This window comes from Brachycentrus maculatus, unplaced genomic scaffold (assembly GCF_059751285.1).
Source record: "Brachycentrus maculatus isolate JH-2025_06_01 unplaced genomic scaffold, ASM5975128v1 h1tg000193l, whole genome shotgun sequence".
NCBI classification, from domain to species: Eukaryota; Metazoa; Arthropoda; class Insecta; order Trichoptera; family Brachycentridae; genus Brachycentrus; species Brachycentrus maculatus.
The window spans coordinates 190,928-213,570 of NW_028280944.1; the positions used below are offsets into that span (position 1 = coordinate 190,928).

At 30.0% G+C, this 22,643-nt stretch overlaps 1 protein-coding gene across 9 annotated transcripts in view; it reads right to left on the reverse strand.

Moving 5' to 3' along the window:
* Positions 1 to 22,643, reverse strand: part of LpR1 (Lipophorin receptor 1) — a 44,140-nt gene that overhangs the window by 11,307 nt on the left and 10,190 nt on the right. For 3 of the 9 annotated variants that reach the window (XM_088262942.1, XM_088262939.1, XM_088262936.1), the window contains 8 exons: positions 13,523 to 13,645; positions 11,087 to 11,209; positions 5,339 to 5,565; positions 4,383 to 4,647; positions 2,434 to 2,685; positions 1,746 to 2,046; positions 689 to 907; positions 377 to 521 (listed from right to left, as the gene is read on the reverse strand). In XM_088262942.1, coding sequence (XP_088119068.1) covers positions 377 to 521; positions 689 to 907; positions 1,746 to 2,046; positions 2,434 to 2,685; positions 4,383 to 4,647; positions 5,339 to 5,565; positions 11,087 to 11,209; positions 13,523 to 13,645 — 1,655 coding nt within the window. Of the gene's footprint in view, positions 1 to 376; positions 522 to 688; positions 908 to 1,745; positions 2,047 to 2,433; positions 2,686 to 4,382; positions 4,648 to 5,338; positions 5,566 to 9,707; positions 9,831 to 11,086; positions 11,210 to 12,107; positions 12,234 to 13,522; positions 13,646 to 22,643 lie in introns of all 9 variants that reach the window. The other 6 variants (XM_088262937.1, XM_088262934.1, XM_088262940.1 and 3 more) reach the window with 2 other exon arrangements.

A 22,643-nucleotide genomic window follows, 5' to 3' on the forward strand; every position in this document is an offset into this window, starting at 1 on the left:
GGACCTCCAGCACGGTAGCTAAACACGCTAATCATTACACCACGGAAGTGGACCGATTACAATTACATAATTAGAACTTGAAATAAAAACTATAGCTAAGATAGCATTTAATTAAAGACAGAAAAACAATCAGGAATCGTTTCCAATTACGGAGCTATATTTAAGAGGAATTTATGGACCAGTTATCGTTGCAAAATGTTCATAATTATTATTTAACCAGTAAATTTTCATGATATATATGTGTAGAAATAAACATACATATTTTATATGTATATAAATAAAACTGGTATATTTGTTTCTTTGAATGAAATAGGTTTTTTATAGAAGCCAACATGTAAAAAAAAACTAAAGAATTAAATATTTATATGTTATGTACCCAATAAACGCGTCTTCTGACAAGATCCAATGTCAGACCATTGGGCCACCTGACTTCGAACGAAACAATAGTCTGTCTGTGTGTACCGTCCATACCAGCTCTTTCAATTTTAGGTTCAACTCCCCAGTCAGTCCAGAACATCCACCTGAAAATCATAAAAATATCTGTAAGTAAATCAACTTTAGATGAAGTATACATTGACCATGAACAAAATTCCGTTATTCAAAGTTTTGAAAGAGCAAGAAATGAAAATCTTGCATTTGTATGTGAGCATATTTTATAGAAGATGATTGTCTCATTTTATCTGCTTACCCATCAATCGGATTCAAAGCAATGGCTCTCGGTTCTTCCAATCCATCTTTGATGAGAACTTTCCGCATATTACCTTCCAAGTTAGCTAACTCGATGGTGTTTTTACCAGTGTCGGTCCAATACAGATGATTGTAAATCCAGTCTACAGCGAGACCATCAGATGTTATGAACTGCTCGGAAACAACTACAGTTTGCTCGCTACCTTCATCAATCGGTGCCCTAGAAAAAACAAAAAAAATAAACATACATTATACAAATATGATATAGTAGGAAAAAAAGAGTTAGGAAAAAAAACTCTTCATCCATCACATTCCAGAGCACTTTGCTTGGAGATATCGCTCACTCCTTTCAAGAACGTCATAAATCAAAAATCGTAAATTTTCAGTTGTGCTTGTTTTCGGAGTGTCCAGAAAATGTACTATATCCCAGCAAAAGAGGCATATTTTTAACTTAATATTTACCCGCTACAGGGCGGAAAGTTTTGTTTTTGCATTTTGAATAAAAGGTATTCTTTAATTATTTTTTAAAATAACTTAATATTTTTCAAATGGGGAAAAAACCTTCAGGTTTTACTTAAAAAGATCTGTTGCACAGTAAAAAGTTCAAAAAGATATTTATTTTTAATACATTGTGTTATATTTTTAAACTTTTAAAACGTTATCCTGAAAAATCAAGTTTTTTGATTTATGACGTTCTTGAAAGGAGTGAGCGATATAGTACTCAATATAAAAAAAGACAATAAAGATGTCATGTTAATAGTTCAAAATAAATAGTCAATTGTAAAATTCATAGATATTAATTTAGAAAACAAGAAGATAAGATGAGAATCTTTAAAACTGTTTACCCATTTAATAAAAGATTTACGTGTTGTATTTCTTGGTAGAACTGCATTTTATAGAATAAAATAACTAAGTAATTTTTTCCACATTAATTTTATTTCACCAGCAACCAGCAATAGTTGTTATTTTATTCCATTTAATATTGACAAGAACTGCACCACAGAATTCATGACATTTTAAAATGTACTTAAAAAATAGTGTATAAATAAGTGGCTTACTTGTATATCTTCTGTTCATTCACATCACTCCAGAAAATCATTCCGGTTCTGAATACAAAATCTAATGCAGTAGCAGACTTAGTATTATTGACAATAGCGGTCATCTCATGATGGTCCAGAGATATTTTTCTGATGTCGTATCTCCTGGCAAACAAAAGAGAAGCGTGCCCTTCGGTGGCCTTACATCTAGTAACGTCTCTGGGATCACGCATATAACCAGAATGACATTGGCATTTGAATGTCCCCTTCTCATTAATACATATCTGAGAGCAGCTTCCCGCGTCATCGCATTCATTAATATCTGAAAATGACAATTATAAAAATATATTTATTAAGTTTTTTCTTCTTCAAACCCTCATCCGCACCCTAATGGTGCATTGGGCACTGCATCATATAAACTCAGTGATATCTTAATCCCTTAACACATGAAGGAAGGTGATCAGCCCTCCGCTTCAGGTGCAAGTCCAGGGTAACATTGAATAAATATTAAAGTGAAAAAATCACTTATATTTATTTGACCTCAAATCGAAACCCTAGGAATCGAACCAAGGACCTCCAGTGCGGTAGTCGAGCGTGCTGACCACTAGGCTACGGAGGCTGACAGAGATTTATTTAGAGGTATAGGATATTAGATATTTGTATGTAGAGCTATAGAAAGGAAGAGCAGTTAAAAATATAAACAATATACCTTCGCAGGTTTTGTTATCCATCAACTTATATCCGGGTTGACAGTCGCAATAATATCCCGCTGGTGTATCCACGCAGATTTGTGAACAGCCTCCATTTCCAACGGCGCATTCATTCTTCTCACATTGACCGGCAGGCTCATCCGCAAAGTTGGGGCAGTCCGGTTTCTTGTCACAAACCTTGGACAGGGGGATGCAAATGCCACCGCCACAGTCAAAGTGGGTCTTCTTGTTGCATGGCTGGACAGGAACCGCTGCAAAGCGTTAAAAATGAGATTAATATAATGTTAAAAAAATGGTCAACTCAAACAGAATTTTAAAAATATCCGTGTTATGAAAATATTGATTAAATTGTAAAAGAAAAACACTTATTTTTTACCACATGAGTTTATTTTATTATGACGACTAGTTTCGGAAGCTATGCTTCCATCTTTATGTCTAAATATAAACTGCTATAATATATGAATGTTTATATTTAGACTAGAAGATGGAAGCATAGCTTCCGAAACTAGTCGTCATAATAAAATAAACTCATGTGGTAAAAAACAAGTGTTTTTCTTTTACAATTTCATCATGTCTTACCACAAAGTGAATGCCAAAACAATAAATTAAATATTGATTTATCACAATAGAACTTATATAGCTATAATAAACATTCAATTATGTTATATTAGTTTTGTTTCATAGAGAATAAATTGTAAAAGTTAACATTAATGACAAAACAGTTAAAGTGGGAAAATTTAAGAATTTTTTAATAAAAGAACATTGCTATCGTAATTGATATTCAAATTATTTGTATGGAAAAGTAAATAAGTAGGAACCTGCAATAGAAGTTACAGTACTTACCCGTATTATGCTTCTATATGAAAGTAAATTGAAATATTTTAAAGTTTCTGTCAATAATATCAAAACGGTGTTCTCTTCGATATAATAAATGTAACAAATTAATTCTCGCATTTCTTTACTATGCAAATAGAAGTTAGACATTTTTTTTCAACCTATAATTTATATTTGAAGCAATAACTTTGTGATTTTCCATTTTATAATTAAAATATAGCTTTGTTTTAAAATCACAGTAAATATTTTATTAAAACTTAATTATAATGTCTACAGGTTTCGAGGCTAACCAGTAGACATTATAATTAAGTTATAATAAAATATTTATAGTGATTTTAAAACAAAAGTTTTGTTTCAATTATTTTTTACCTATTTATGCACAAAAATAATAAAACCCGTACATGGTTATAATCCTGAATATTGTGTGTTAACTTATTCTCCTGCAAAACTTGAAATAAAACTTATGACAAATGCACCTTATCGCTTCCTCCACCCTTACCACTTAATTGCAAGCATCGTGCTCAGAGCTATTCGAGGGTCAGTGTCTCTCTAAACTACAGATATACAGTACCTAGTGTGCTAAGAAGTTTTTGTTTTTCACTGAAATTTTGAAATTTCTTTTGAGCGTAGATTGAAAAAAATCGTTCCTTAAAGTATATTTTATGTATTTATATGGAAATAAATTAATTTTCCAATATATTTTTCGTTTAAATCGTTTCCTTTATAGCTAAATGTATTTTTTTAAATTATTTAAGACGTATTTTAACAGGAAAACATGTCAGACCAACTGAAGAGAGGAGAAAACAATCAAAGAATTTATAATTGGAATAAATAAATTTAAACGATGGTGAAAGACATATATACATTTTTTAAAAGTACATTTATCATTTTTCATTAAATAACAGAAATTTCATAACATTTATATAAAGAAAACCCAATTTACATACAGAAAACTTAATGACATAAAATTTAGAACACGGGCCAAATCAAGGGAAATTTTTCATCACGCCAGCTGGAAGGTTGACTTATTCTCCTGCAAAACTTGCGTAATCTTTGTTAAGATAATTAAGTTGATGATAGTGTTATTAACAAGATAAGTTGACTGTCCACTTACTGCAGTTGACTTCGTCACTGCCGTCCGTGCACTCCGCAGTTCCCGAGCAGTAGAGGTGTCCCGGGATGCAGCTCCTGTCCTTGCACTGGAACTGGTCCGCGCGGCACGTCACATTCTTGCAGCGACTCGGGTCCTCGTCTCCCCCGTCCGGACAGTCTCTGTCCCCGTCGCACAGGAAAGACTTGTGGATGCACGTGATGTGATCGTTGCATTCAAACTCGTTCAACTGGCATGGTGACGGCACTTGAGCGACACTGGGGCAACCCTGAATTGTAATACATAAAAAAACGTTAAGTAATCAGGTTATTATTTGATATATATGTGTTAAATGTTAATTTAAACACCGATTTTTTGAGTCTACTAAGTTGTATTTTATTGTAAAAAAAAACACATAAAAATGAATTTTGTGTTTTGGCATTTTCCCATTGATTTTTTGAGTCAATTAACTTGTTAGTATGCTCGATAAATCAGTGTTTTATTTAACAATTAATACATAAATTAAAATGGAGTTATACAAATTAAACACCAAATCTATAAATATAATATATATATATATATATATATATATATATATATATATATATATATATATATATATATATATATATATATATATATATATATATATATATATATAAATATATATATATATATATATGTATATATATATATATATATATATATATATATATATATATATATATATATATATATATATATATATATATATATATTATATATATATACATATATATGTATATATATGTATATATTTATATATATACCTATATATATATATATATATATATATATATATATATATACATATATATATATATATATATATAAATATATATATATATATATATATATATATATATATATATATATATATATATATATATATATATATATATATATATATATATACATCGAAAGGTAATGAAACCGATTACCTTTTCATCGGAGCCATCCGGGCAGTCGGAGTCCCCGTCGCACCTCCAGCGGATGTTGATGCAGTGGCCGTTCTTGCAGGTGAACTCGGCTCCAGGGGAACAGGTCGTGGGCTTGCAGTTGAGCTCGTCACTTCCGTCCTCGCAGTCGTCATCTCCGTCGCAAGTCCAGCGTTGCTGAATGCATTTACCGTTGGCGCAGGTGAACTGATCGGCGCGGCAAGTTTCATCTATCACGAAAAACTAATTTAGTATGGGTCACCAAGCACTCGAAGCTTTTCAAAGCAAAAACCAGTACAAATTTTTACCCAACGCACAGGTTTTTTAGGAGAAGGGGAGGGTTTTTTGGCAGTCGAAAACGGTATTTATCACTATCATGTATCGGATAACTTATTACTGCAATTACAATACCTACCTTTTATTCTTAATTTATCGCCAGAACAATACTTGGATATGGGTAATCTGCACTGGTTTTATTTAACAACTGACCAGGACCAATGCCAGAAAAACTAGTACCGTACTGGTAAAACCAGTACGAATGGTCACCTTAAGTGACGGGATCTAGCGCCCTGTCACTGACCGACATAGGGCGGGAATATACCCGTTTGTAAATTAATATTAGCATATTATTCGCCCTTCCCGGGTAATCCTAGGTAAGCCTAGGTGCTCGTGCAATTCAATTTAAGGTAGGTCAGGCGCTGTACGTACTAAAAGAGAAATAATGTTAAATTTCCCCTCCACGGCTAAATTGACATTAAATCGAAATAATAACGAAAGTAATAATGACATTGATATATGTAATAACATATAATGAGGTATGTAATTTTAATGCTTAATTAATGAGATATCAAGTTGGCTTTATTAGAATATTGAACAAAAAAGAGTGCATTCTTACTCACTATCTAAAAATGAGATATTTTGTATTTAAAAACATACATTAAAGAAATACAATTTAATATAGAAATATGTACTTTATTTAACACTAGAAATAATTTTTCTATAAAGTTCTTTTTTACGATAGCTAAAAAGTTCAATTGAAAAGTTATTAATAAATATAATTTTAAAGTATTCAAAACTTAAAATTTATTAAGAAAAAAATATTTGCATAAATTAAGAATAAAATGATAGAGCAGATAATGGAATTAACGGAAAAACTTATTGATTCAGATTTACTAAAAATAATTGCTGTAAAAAAATACTACCATTTAATGAGAGCAAAATAAATCTTTATAAAAGATCCTTAAAACAGAATCTCAATTTCTCGGTAAATAAAACATTAAATTCAATTGTGTTTTTAGTGACAGAACCATGAATATCAATTACTAAAGGAACGAATGAAATCTTAAAGAAGCTAACGGTTTAATTTTCAGTGTGAATTGGACTAAATTTTGGATTTGTAAGACTTTAAATTGAATGACGTGGATGTGATATAAAAAAAACACGTTTTATCACATTTGCGGATGATGCCTTTATAAATGTAAAAAGGTAATCTATGAGCCATCAAACGGCACTCGTCAGTCGTTAAGGCCGGAGATTAATGACTCCTTAACTCCTTAAATGTCATCCTGAACGAATTAAGGAATAGACGAATGGAGAATTATTAAGCTTGGGTCATTAGGGAGAAAAAGTCTGGATGTTTCCTCAATGATAATGTATCATCCATACCTAATACATTGTACAAACTCGTAAGCAGGTTATTTATCTAACTTACTACCCTTTTTTTATCGATTCTACTCACTGAACTGAAGGTTTGATTAAGCGAAAATTTGGAATAGCAAAACTGTTTTATAATAAAATGCCGTTATACGATATAAGGTCAAAAGTGTATAATATGGAGCACCTCGCGTGCTGATGAGTCGTGAATTAATGTGTGTGAATGAAATGTCATGTGCGTAAATATTTAATTAAAACAAAGGAAATTAAAGTCAAAGCCTTATCGCCAAATGGAGAGCACTGTAAAATGTAAATTTTCTACTTGGGTACATTTTGCCACCCTCCTCACTCAAACCGGGATATAAATTAACCAATGCTTGCCTGTTGTATGTAAGTTTACTCTAATGTTTTAAAATAAAAAAATCACAAATTGCTAAAGCAACATTAAATTATTAGAAAAAGAGAATACATATGTCCTTATTTTAAAGCAATTAATTTTAAGACATGAAATATTTAAACTCGAAAAAAAGGCAGTCTAAGCAAAGAGATTTTATTATAAAATGTTAAGAGTTTTAAATGTTTTTTCTTTCTTTAAAAATACTAATAAGTATGTGATTCTCACGTGTGTGATTATAATCCAAGATTCGGACCTCACATACTAATAAAAGAGTTTCTGCTGAATAAAAAGCTTCTTTTCATCTCACCAATAGATGTTTCTAGTGAAGTTCTAGTGATTCAAGGATAATGTTTTAAAATTGGTTCATATATATATAGAACTTCTAAGAATTTGAGTAGTGTGGTTGTCAATAATGGGTAAAATTGGTGAATGTTACACGTGTGTAAAGTGATCACTTAAACCAGACTATGACGGTCGTCAGCCCCATAAATGCCCAGACTTCCATATTCTTCTTCATCTTTGATGAGATGTCAAAAAATAAAACTAATAAGTAATATTCACATCAAACCATCATCCTTTTATTGAGATTTATTATTGTACATGTAGATAACTTTGTATATCTGATGTTTCGAAGTTACGTACAAATAAATATTAAGAGAAAGAACGCAAAATAATCCGCTTGGAGATAATGTTCGTTACAAATACCCTAGTTTGATTACTAGCAAGTCTCGGGAAGATTACTGACGTTTTATTCATTAGCAGAAAATTGAATTCAATATTAATTCAAGGAATATTTTCGTAAATAGGGACGCCTCCTGAATAATTCATGCATTAGCTAGTAAATGCTTTGAAAAGCCAACACAATTTATTTCGTGGAAATAACAAGGAAATATTTATACACAACAGAAAGCTATTAAGTTTAGGGAAGGGCGAAGGTTGAAGTGGGTAAGTACAACAATAAGAAATACTAAACTTGAAAAAAAAATCCATTGTAAAAAGGAGCACGCACAAGTGTCGATAAGAAATACAATATATAGCTAATCTAATAATAACCCCGATGGGTACATGAATAAATTGTAATAAAAAATGTATAAAAGGAGACTATTACGACGAAAGAAACCTTAATAAAACACAAATTGAATGAATTTGATATTCATACAATGTAGTAATATAATATTCATTCCAATATTTTAATAACGGGATAAATATTCACACTGAAAATTATTTTGCTCTCAAAGGTAGAAAAACGATATCCTGATTTTTTTTATTATAAAAGCAAAAAAAAATACATCAAAATCAATTTAATACGACATGTATAATTTTAAAATAAAAGACTTTCCAGAACTTATTATAGATAAGCAAAAATAATATTACCTCATTATGCAAGTAAAAAAATATAAAGCGTTTACAAAAAACCCAAATTAAATACAACCAGTAAAACAAAAAAATAAAGCATCCCAATATCTTAAAATATATAACACCTCAAGCATGTAGTCGTATTCAGTCAATCGTTATTTTTTTTAAAGTAAATAGTAGGGAAGATTTGAGAAAAAGTTAAAAGAGGCATTTGATACAACCGTCCTCTGTTACTTTATATCTCCTTCAATAAGACAGTCATAAATCTAATAAAAATTGGATTTAACAAATCCCACATGAAAGATTTTAAAAATTCTCTCAGTGTTTATAAAATCCGAAAAATGAATTATTTCATAATTACTTTTATTTACAAAATTCGTTTATCGAAAAACAACATTTTACCGCGTTATTTAGTTATTTGTAAAGTTCAATTTTGTTCCTACCAAACCTTGTTTGTAAACTAATGACGTGACGAATTGTCGTTTTCGCCCCATTTAATGACTAGAGTCAAATTTTTTGTATGTCTCTTAGTTATTACATTTACAAATTTCAATAGAAAAGTATATTTTTTGTCCTGTGATCTTTTAAATTTATTTGTTAATAATAAATACCCTAATGTTCAAAATCAAACTAATAAAGGTATGGACAGGCGCAGTGGCGTAGTTGTGTAGACGCTCGACTGCGAAGCTGGGATTGCGGGTTCGATTCTCGTCAATTTCAAAATAAATTAATTCAACAACTATTTATTTTCTAAGTTTGATTTCAAGAAAAAAATATTTTTTAAGTATTTTATATATCTTCTTTCTCTTACTATCCTACCTGCAATTAAGCTTCTAAAATAGAGGCTGCTTTTAAAAAATGGATCAAAAAGAAAAAAAAAGAAAAAACTAGATAAGGGTATTTTAAGCGTATGCATGATATAACATAAAGTATGTATAATTTGAAGCCATATCCTCTGTATCTTACTGCAGAATTTCTCATCAGATCCATCGGAGCAATCAGGGTTGTCGTCGCACATCCAGGTTAGGGGGACGCACTCCCCCGGAGCGCCTCGGCACGTGAACTCCTCGGCATTGCACGCCTTAGCCTCTGTAACAAGCAAGCACCCCCCGTGCCAATAACATGCATAATATAACCTATCATAACACACGTGATCGGTAATCAAATGCAGACCAAAAGCCAAACGACCAAATATCAAGCAATCGACCGGACGATTTGACGTCCGAATTGCGGTAATCCATTGCGAGCGGGATGTATTAAAACTAATACCATATGTATATGATATATTTAGAGCATCCGGAAATGTCGGAAATTATTCCGAAACATTATAAGGTACCCACATGCTTACTTTATATAGAAAAATGCAGCCATTTTATATATTTATGTATATTTTTTAAAACGTGTATAAAATAAAATTGTTGCCCTTGTGATATTTTAATGTGAAGGGCTCAATATAGCATAATAATTGCACACATAACAAATTTACGTAGAATATGTCAAATCAGTGATTTTCTCAAATTATTTTTGTACTATAATAATTTACAGTCATTCGATTTTCTTAGGTAAGATTTCATTCAAATTAAGGAGTTTTTTTTTAAATCAGCAGAAGTTACGGTCTTACCATATTAAATGGTCAGCTATAAAGCGACCATTATTTGACATAATGAATACCATGGAAATAATTACATGCGTTTGACGTATTAATTAAACCTTACTTTCAAAATTGAAAATTAGTTAAAAATATCGACAATCTTACGATGCATTATGCCACGTAAGTTTATTGATTCCTTCAGAAATGGTCCTGAGGGAATTTAGTTGTAAGAAAAATGCTAAATGTGCTGATTTTAATTTTAAAAGTTGTCATTACTCAAAAATAAATATTTTATGTTATATATTATTGACGCTGTTCTACTTTCAACCTCGTACCTGCAAATGTTGCGATTTTTATGTAGGTAATAATCTTATGAGAATTTTCCATGCTCATCAAATTCGAATACGCGGATTGCTCTTAAAATTCAACAAAACAAAATTCTGATTAAAGAAATGAAAAAAAAAACAAATGGAATGAACAGTAGACGGTCTGTCGAAAAAAAAATGTTATTGCAGATACAAGGTGCAGTCAAAATATAATAATTCCATAATAATATTCAAAATGCTTCCATATTTTACAAAATAAATATTATATAGTGAATATAATTTTGCTATTTGTCTCCCGAATAATATGCTCGTATTGTTCCTCCTGGGGATCACCACCCTTGTCAAGATGCATTTCGTGAGCCACGGAGTCGTGCATGTGGCATTCTCTGCATCAGCCCCTCGTCTGGCCCAAGGCGATGGGGACTTACCACAATTCAATTCGTCGGACTGATCAGCGCAGTCTGGTACATCGTCGCAACGCCACGACTGTGGTATGCACGTGCCATTTTGACTTTGGCACTTGAAGTAAAATGGGGGGCATTCCCTGGTATCTAACAACATAAAATAGCCGTCAATCTCACTTTCGACCCCGATCCGCATCCAACGGTCATTTGCAGATGCTTAGTAGATATCGTTTGACCTCAGTTATTTAATTATTTTATTCTAACTTACATTTAGTAACTAGTGTCGAGTTGTGGGCACGCGGTTTGTGTCGCAGACTCTTGAGTCAGAATTTTTGGGTTCGAACCAACGCTACCACAATTTGATACCTATTTTTAACAATGAGTCGCTTACGCTTACATAAATAGTATGAAATCGAAGAAAAAACTAATAATATACGTTAACAGTCACCCCGAACTATATGGGGGATATATTAACATAGATAAAAAAAACTTAAAATATATTTCTAAATATTTTATTAATAAGTGACTAGCAATATATCGATGAATACCTATTCCAACTTTTCCAAAAGGAACACCGAAATTAACAATAAAACATGTAAAAATGCCCATTTTTTCAATAATGTATTAAATAATCGTGGCCAATTCCGAAAACAGTATAATCAAATATCTAGTTGTTTAGTAGGTGCGAATATTATAGAATTAGTTCGGTGAAATAAACGAGTTTTCGTTGAAACGAGGTTGAAACAGAATAGCGTCGATAAATCAGAATGATTGTTTATATTTAAAAAAAAAAACTTTTTAATAGTATTTTGTGAAAAAAAAAAACAAAATATTATAAATATATTACAAAGCATCAAATTACGATAAATAAGCATAAGTGTTCTTTTTTCTTCCCCGAATATATGAATCCGATTGAACAAGGTTGCATTTTGCCTCTTGATGGGTCGCCGCCCTTATCAAGATGCATTTTTTAAGCCATGAGGTCGTGCATACAGCATCCTGCATATGAGATCCCTCGTTTCGGCCCAAGGTGGTTACAACTCACCACAATTTGACTCATCGGAATTGTCAGCGCAGTCCGGTTCATCATCGCACCGCCACGACTGTGGTATGCACAACATGTCACTGTCGTGTTCGCATTTGAAGTAATGTGAGGGGCATTCTAGGACATCTAACAACACAAAGCAACCGTCAATTTCTGACCCTGATCCGCGACCGTAATTTGCAGAAGTTTGCTTCATATATCTCACATGGGTAAAGTTAAGTTTTTACATGATAATTTTTTGCATGATCTCATATATGTACGAGTATACTCGTATAATATGGATAACGAACTACGTGTTTCGAATCACCCCAACCTACACGGGGAAAATGTAAATTAAGATAAATAAATTTGATTAACCCACCTGACCCTATGTGTAGTTGACTATCTGCAAACGGCACACAGAATATTGCCTTCGATTATTGAAGTGTTATCATGGTACCTAATATCGTGAAGGCAAAGTTTTATGCTTCCGGGATAACCTCGATGAATTTATTTTGATCTTGCTAGAAATTGAACCCTCCAACATGTTATCATTTTTTTGTTGGTATAAATATTCAAGAAATGAATTTATTTTATAATAATTTTAATACTATAAGGAATATAATTTCGTTTTGCCTGGAAAATAAAATCCTGTCAAGGAAAGCCTATATAATAATTTTTAAAATAGTTTTAAAAGCAATATGTTTTTTATTCTTCAAATGCTAAAAAAAAATTGAAAAAATTGAAAAACATTTCAACATTTTTCTACCTACAATTTTCTGAAGACAATACTAGTCAAATCAATGATAATAGAGAAATTTTAGAGTAGAGAAAATGCGGCCAGAATGTTCGAATGAATTCGTTATTTAATTGAGATTTTGCTAACGCTACAATAATGCAACAGCAATATCATAATAGAATTTGAGAATCAAATTCCAAAAATTGGTAACATTGTCACTTTCTGACATTTCGCCGATTACTCACGATGTATTTTTTGGTAAAAATAGTACATATATTGCTCACTCCTTTCAAGAACGTCATAAATAAAAAATCGACAATTTTCAGTTGTGCATGTTTTCGGAATGTCCAGAAAATGTACTATATCCCAGCAAAAAAGGTATATTTTTAACTTAATATTTATCCGCTACAGGGCAGAAAGTGTTGTTTTTGCACTTTGAAGAAAGGGTATTGTTTAATTATTTTTTTAAATATACTTAATATTTTTCAAATGGAGAAAAAATCTTCAGGTTTTACCTTAAAAGATCTGTTGCGTAGTAAAACGTTCAATAAGTGGCTTGATATTTATTTTTAATATACAATATTTTAAAACTTTAACAAACGTTCTCCTGAAAAATCTTTTGATTTATGACTTTCTTGAAAGGGAGTGAGCGGAATATGGTTATTAAAGAATCCCAACTGAACCCAACAAAACTTACGGCATATAGCTGCATCTTCATCAGATCCATCAGAACAATCCTTTTCATTGTCGCATTGCCAGGTTAGAGGTATACACTTCCCAGGCTTGCAGAGAAATTCTGTAGATGAACACGTTCTGACTTCTGCAAAGGATAAAAAAGAAAACACATTACTTCTTAGAACGATATTATGTCGGAAAATGAAAATTCACTATGGAGTTGGTTTAAAATAATTTGCCAATTGTTGCATAAACATCATAATTGATAAAAATAATATAAAATAACTTTTTCATTGTTCATTCATGTTTTTTATTCATGTTTCTTTAATTATTCAACCAACACACACACATATAAGTTTAAGTAATATGGTGGTCAATCATGAGAAGAATGGTGAATGTTACACAGTGTATAGAATGTTGACTCAAACCAGCCAATGGTAGGTCGTAAGCCCTGTAAATAACCAGACATTTATATTCGAATTTCAATAAATTTCTTCATCTATGTAAGTTGATATGATAATAAAAAAAATCTTAGTGATAATATACTCCATTTAAACACTAAATTAAATATAGTATTTTTGTGATTATTGTATCTTTCCACGCTTGAGGTCGGCAATTTAAGTGACAATTTTTACATTTTCTGCAGCCGGTCTTAATAGCGAATTAATAGTGTCTCAAGTTTTTAAGCCAGAATATGTGTCTTCTCCCTATGCTGTGTTTGCCTTCCAATTTACCTAGTAATATAATATGTAATACATCATATTTCTTTACCCTCATACAACAAGCAAAGTACACCAACGTTCTTTTATTTATATATTATGTAAACATATACTATCGAAATTCATAGAATTAAGTAAAATCTGATCTGATTTCTTGGTTGGGGCGTTCTTTATTTCTAAAAAATCGAGGAAAATTTAAATCAAAAAATGAAAAAAAAAAACAAAAGGTTTCTTATTTATGTGTTCTAGACCCAGAGGAAAATACAAACGGCTGTAGTCTGTTCTGAGCTGGATTTCCACAAATACCACAAAGTATTACTTTAAATACTGTTTTCGAAATGTTGTTGCCTATGAAGGCAATTCTAAACCCCTTTATGGGAGAAGTAAATTGCACGTTCGTCCTTCTCAATAAATCTTGCAGAACCACGCAAGCTCTGTTATTTGACTTAACCCTAGGATATGTGGAACCGCCATATTTATTCCAGTGTAGATACGAGGTTAAACGGAATTTACCTTCCAAAAACGGAATACATTTTATGCCCGGGAAAGCAATTTGATAAAAAAAATATATTTCTAAGAAGAGAGTCGTTCTTCACTACAAAACTTTATCGAAATACCGACTCGCAAGTACTTCTTTACAAAAGCGCTTATGTGGGTTTTCACATTACTTCAAACGTTTTTTTTTTATCATTAGAGCTTTTAAAAACCTTCAAGTGATATTTTTTGCCTGCTTTTCTACGGCGTTGAACCGTTTATTGATGGCAAAAAATATAATTTCGGGCATTCAGAATTTCAAAAGAAAAATCAGAACTTTTGAGAAAAATATAATACATAATTTTCTTTACGCAAAACTAGGCAAATACCACACGCCAATGTTAGAATATTCAATTGAGTTTTTGATGAACACCAAATATTTTGTTAATCTCATAAACCAGGTACATAATTTATTATTATGTGGAAATCATAGTTAATTTAAAGAAGTAAAGTAAATAATAAAAATTTGAAATATTGTCAGCTCGATCAAAAAGTACACATCTTACTTTATCTGAGACTACTTAATAGGAAAGTATTTTTTTTTTAAATTAAACCGTCGTATGGAATTTGTAGATTCCAAAAATAAACTTCGCGGTATTCATGTGTGTACGAATTCAAAAAAGTTTATTTTTGGGGTAGACAAATTCCGTTTAATTAAATAATATAAATATTTTACTTTCTGCAGAAAAAAAGCCCAGATGAAGAGTAATCTCAACACTCTAATTTAAATTCAATTTTTTAAAACTAATTGTAATGATATTCTGTAAAGATTTCAAATTTTATTTATATGGGTGGGTTGAATATTTTATATCCTCTTCGCGAAATGTTATTAAAATACTGGACGGGTAATATGCTAAAGTATTTTTCCCAGAATAATATTAAAATATTACGAAATGGTTGATATACAATTAAAATTACCTTAAAATAATAATCACTTATTTCCCGATGAAAACAAGAAACTTTTACTCTTTTGAAGGACGAATGGTAGGTACTATATTGAAAGCTGTTTTTATAGAAAAAGGGAGACTTCGTCGATGCTATATAAATATCATAAATAAAAGGCTGATTCGGGTCCACATGGCCCACGGGACAAGTTCGGCTAAGTGCAAAAGGACGAAAACACAACCTTAAGCGGAAAATCGCATAAAGGGGATGAAAGGATGTGAATTGGCACGCTTGGCTGTACGAACATTGAGATTATAGAAATAAGTAGAGATAGTTATGTGATGAGCATCGGAAACGAAAAAACTATTTTCATTGCAGAAGAGTAAATACTGGCAATTTACTTTATATGTACATTTCTATTTATCAGGATCATATAAACTGGGACACAGATTATTTAGGATTTTTTTGTGTTTCAAAAATGGCAAAATAAATTTGCTCCAACATTTAAAAAATATAAACGAGTATTTTAGACGTTTTTATAATGGTCAAACACGTGATTGAGTGCATCCACTATTCTTGTCATTTTGTTTAGAAAAATAATACTTTTTGATATTTTTACTATTCTATTCGGTTTCAGTTATATTTTTCAAAGCTGCAATGGAGCAAAATGACTAATTTGTGAATTTCAAAAAAATCAATTATCGTGTTGAACGGAAAATTAATTTAATAATCTTATTAAATGGAGAGTCTGATGAAACTCGAAAACGTTACATGAATGAAGGGTAAGATTTATTAGTAAATATATATATATATATATATATATATATATATATATATATATATATATATATATATATATATATATATATATATATATATATATATATATATATATATATATATATATATATATATATATATATATATATATATATATATATATATATATATATATATATATATATATATACATATATATACATATATATACATATATATACATATATATACATATATATACATATATATACATATATATACATATATATATATATATATATATATATATATATATATATATATATATATATATATATATATATATATATATATATATATATATATATATATATATATATATATATATATATATATATATATATATATATATATATATATATATATATATATATATATATATATATATATATATATATATATATATATATATATATATATATATATATATATATATATATATATATATATATATATATATAAATATATATATATATTTTAATATCCAAAAAAATAGATAAAGAAAAAAAATATGAATCCCTGAAAAACGTTTGTATGGCTGACATTTAAGTTTTTCCGAGATTATTTATTGGTTGTATAATATTGATCTTACAAAGTTTATTTTATATTTTATCTTTAAATAACACTGTCATTCACTTTTTCATGTTGATCACAGTAGAGTTGATTATTTTGTACGATTTTTAATGAGATATTGAGTTTTAACTAATAAAAAAGACACTTGTAAAATATCTCATTTTGAGCTTATCAATGTAAATCGTCAAGAACTACAGATGTTCTCAAAATTAGTCATATTTACTAGATAAATAAACGACAAATGCGATCTTATACGTTCGTTTTCTTTCTATATTAAAATCATTTAAAAAATTCATACCAAATCAATGAAAAAGAAAATGAGTTTTAAATATTTGACTTTTGTTAGAAAAAGATAAAATGTTTGGATTGATACATAAGGCGTATTACAAGAGATGCTTATGGGATCGATACAATTATTTCATGAGAATCTACCAACATTTATCTAAAGCGGAATTATTGATTTCAAAAAGTGAGCTTAGTATTTCCATAATACATAACATTTGGTTAGTGTAGACATTATTTTGTTTTCAAATAGCATGTTTCATAAAGTGATATTAAATTATGTTTGCGCCATGTACGTGTAACCTTTAACCTTCAATGAAATTGTAGAATTTATATTGCTGTATTATAATACTGTGTTAGCCAAAAACGTACAAGACATTGAACAACTGAGATTGAACATATTGCTTTCACGTGTTACTTGGAGATTATGTATAAGGTACAAACAATGCCTTATTACGTACGTATGTGTTTACATTCCTACATACTACATATGGTATAAGTACTTGAATCCATATAATTCACCAAAATTCCCATTCATGCACCTAAGGAAGCATATCTCCAATATTGCATTGGATTGTGATGAACTCCGATCATATTTATACTTTTTACGGTGATCAGTATTGCGTATTATATATAAATTTTCCCCTCATCCGCACTAAATAGTGCATAGGACACTGCATAGCATCGATGGAGTGATATATTGATCGTTAATTAAATGAAAGCAAGGTGATCAATCTTACATTTCAGGTACCAGTCTTGGTCGATCTTATTATTATGTAATATGGTTGAATATTTTTTTTGACAATTTAATACAATATCTATACATTTCTACTTAATACAATCTTATAATTTTTAGTTGCGCTGAGCCTCTCCAAAAAAGAGACTGAGCTCTTGTCCTTGGAAAGGAATTTTTTCTTTTTTTGTTGTTGTAGATAGTATCATGTTATACATTTAAAAAAAATCCTATGGAACATACATTTTTATGCGGTACGAGGGAATTATCTTGTTTAGTTTTCTATTTCTATATAAAATAAATATTGATGTGAAAAATCACTGATAGTTATTTTGACTCTCCTAAAAATTTAACTCTGGACCTCCAACATGGTAGCCAAATTAACTCTTACCACTACACTGTGGAGGAACTAATATGGGTCAACATATGACATTACAGTAAATTTGGAATGCTTTGTACTAATTATGGTTAACATACACTTGCACATGTCTGATTTCACAGTATATAATGGTATTTAACCTGAAAAAAATAAAACGCACCCGGTACAAAATATATGGTACTTCCTTGGCGTAATGTTACCTCAAATTACGGTAATAAGGTTTGATTCATTTATTTCAAAATGTTAACCTTTGTGGGAATTATATCCAAGATCTTGTTTTAGTATAAACCTGTGCTATGGAGATGGACGAAGCAAAATTATCTTATATGTGAAATATTACCTAGTACCCATTTTAAAAATAGTGAAAAATATTCGGCATAATACCCTTTATATCGTACACAAAAATAACTGAATACAATTCGTGTACAGATGTAGATGAACAACGTTTTATGAAAATGTTACGTGATATACGTATGTTAGGCATACGTATATCAAATGTGCAATATTCATGAATATTTAGGCGAAAAACGTTACGCATAGAAGCATTCATTGCAATTTATTAGGGTGATAAAATGTGTTTCAAAATTGTGTGTACATATTTAAGCATTACAGGCTTTAATTTAAAAATACAAACTACGTAAATCGAAGTTTTGAAATACTAAATGATCAAGATAGACAATTTTGTGTTTGTTTTTTTTCTAAAACATTGCGGATTAACGACAAAAATAGTCGTCAACAATATATATTACTAAGAAAAAGAAAGGCAGTTTTCAAACGCAACAACATATTTTATTATTTATTCTTTTTGACACTTGATTATTTACCCTACGGATAATATATAAATTTTATACGAGTTTGATACGAAAGACGATGCAAGTCTGAGAATCTGAGGGCTTATGATCTGGGATTTGGCTGTTTTAATTTAATTTTATTTAATTTTATTCTCTTGAGTATGAAATGATCACTCAAGCCAGCCTAATGAAGGACGTAAGCCCTGGGATGCTCAGATTTTCATCTTCTTTCGTATAAAATAATAGATGTTTCATCTCAAGTCGAGACACCTATAACAAAACTCTTTTTTTTTTTAAAGACAATTAAGATTGCAGTAAAGGCATTAATTATAAGAAATTTATTAATAATGAAATAATACCAGTAGGTTTAAAAAAAGTAAGCCGATAAAATGTGATAATACTCGTAGAACGATCGTTTATACTCCAAGTGAGTTAATAGATCATGTGAAATGTTTTGACACGTCTATGTATGTACATTTAAACGGTAAGTTCAGTATGATCGATGTTCCTTCTTCTTAATCTAATATTAAATATATTATATATTGGTATAAAAATACACACATATCATACAGAGAGAGTAATTCATTCATGTGAACACATAAAGCAATAATTCATTATGTTGTTTTTACTGTCACACTATAGTACTTAAAAAAAAAATCATAGACAAAATCGCTATTGAAACGGAAATGGGAAGATAACTGTAATTATACCGAAAGTTAAAAAACCCATGATATCTGCAGTGTTTTTACCGTAGTCACAGCTGTTTCGCCATGAAGGGAAATAATAATTCTAAGCCAAAAACACAAAGTACTTATTAGATCATCATAAATAATTTTGGAATACAACGAAGGTTTTCTTCGTCTTATTTTCCCAGTATCATTTTTTATTCAACGAATTTATTTTCCTCGCTCTAATCTTCGAGTAAACTGCAAAAAAAACTTTGAAAAGACTTCAAATAATATATTGTACATATATCAAAGGTCGAAGTATCTTTCGTTTTTTATACGACAGAAGATAGAAGTTTGAGTATTTCTGGACAAACGACCTGGTATTTGGCTGGATTTAGTGATCAATTTATACACTTGTGTAACGTTTCGTAAGGTTTTAAAAGTAAAAAATATTAAAGAATAAAATTTAAATAATAAGTAAATGTGGGTATAATTTTCAAAATGAAATGTAACCCCTCGGACTTTAATTAAAAAAAAACATCCTAAAACGCACCCCTCCAAATTTAGGGATGTAATTTATACAAATGAATCCGCTAACCTGAATTTCGTGCCAAAAGGCAGACTAAATTTTTATAATTACTCTCAGTATAATGAACACTAAATTTTAAACCGCCAACTCATTGAGTTTCATATATTAGTATAACAAACTAAAAAATAAATAACAAATGAAGTAAACTAAAATTACGCTCGTACCTACTCGTAATTACCAACTTCAAAACGAAAGTGTATTAAAAACTTTGTCAATGTTCTAATTAAAAAATATATATAAAAATAAGATAATCAGCAATATTTATTTTACAAAAATATATTAAGATAATTTGAAGCCATAAATATCATTGACATGTTTCTGATAATCAATTTTAAAGATTTTCTGTTACACAGATCAACCTTGTACCAAATTCATTTTAAAATAGCGTAACGACAATTTAATTCATGTCGTATTTTTTTCTATTAAAACATGAATATACTAAAAATATAAGTGAACGGTCAAAATGAAATCTAAAAATTGGGACTTTATGAATTAAACGTCACATCAGATCATATGGCGACATTTTTCACCGGCATAAAGATAAGGTGTACCTTTTTTACGCCGAGGCGCTGTTCAGAGCTACCCAAGACAAGGAAAATTACTTTCAAGTGATCGTCGACATCAAGGGGATCTGACATGATATACATAGGAGAAGGGTCCTTTTTAAGACTATCACAAATTACATTTTCGAACCCGGGTCGGATAAGATAAGACCCGAAGACCAACATGCACTATCTTCGGGTCGACCAAAAATCGCATGTGTTAGACATTTTGTGTAGTTTTGAGTGTGTAAATGGTGCTATGGTGGTGAAGGGTAGTATTGTTTGCATGCTGTGTTAGTGATTGTCCTGACGAAGAGACGGGTACGTCTCGAAACCGGTAGACGTAAAAATCTCGGTGAGTGGTTATATACTAATTTTATTAACATTTTTGTAAAAAAATAAATAAGTAAAAATGACTAACCACAAAGTAAATGCTTTAAATATTAATAATATTGAGAAAGAATAAATTACTTAAATCCATATAACTATTTATGTTATGTAGGTCTAATAGTTATGTTATGCAATCCATATGGTATGTATCAGCTAGTGTGTATATTTTACTATGTATATTTTACAGTACTCATATGAACATAGCAAATTGAAGGATTATATTTGTGGGCTCAAAGCTACATTGAAATCGTATTACGCTGAAAGGTATTTAATGGAAATCCTGTCTAAGCCCACTGAGATTCGGCTAAGATGGGTGATTTTATTAGTAAATTGATTGCTATTCAATTTCTTAGGCTTAGTAAAATGTTAAACAAAAAATCGCAGGTTCTGCTTAAACAGTCAAGGTAACAAGCGAATACTACTTACAACTACTTGGAAAAAACAATACGAATAGTTGTATCTAAAATTAAATTGAGTAATTAAATTCAAACATTTGAAAATCATTTTATAAGCTTACTACCAAAATATAAAAGTTGAATTTCATAAATCCTTTATAAATATGCACATTGAATGCTCTAACTAAACATTTAATAATGCATATATACGTTTTCAAAATTATTAGTGTCTTGAGATCTTTCTTTTGACATATAGTGACATATTCCACTTTAATGCATTAGTGTTGGGATTAACACCATGGTCTATGGTTTTACGGTTTTACTAGCAATCACCACTGATAAAATTTTATTTAATTATTGTATTATCTGCATTCACTCTTCTTTATTTCTTAATGCCTTGATCTGTTTTTACTTCTCTTAAACTAATAGATAAAATAATGGCACTTGTTCCAGGTATTGATTATCAGCACACACACACATAACACACCGGATTATTTACCTTACGGATGATATATCAATATTAAAGGATTTTAACAGTTAATTACGAGTAATATGTATGATATGCATTTAAAAACTTAAAAAAAACAGTGTTTTTTTTAGCGTTACGTCAGAAAATTTGATGTGTAATGTATTTTTAAGGGTAAAAATACTTATTTAGGGGATCTTCATAATTAAATTAGTATTGCGAATAAACTATCAAATAAAGCTTAGAATAATCTTCTGTATATGTGAACCCTGGTAATCAAAATCAATAAGTACAAAAGTTGCGTCAAAAGACAAACAATCATGCTGTTTTTTTGTGCTAATTTTTTTTCATCGTGAAACGATGGCGTCAATTGTTATC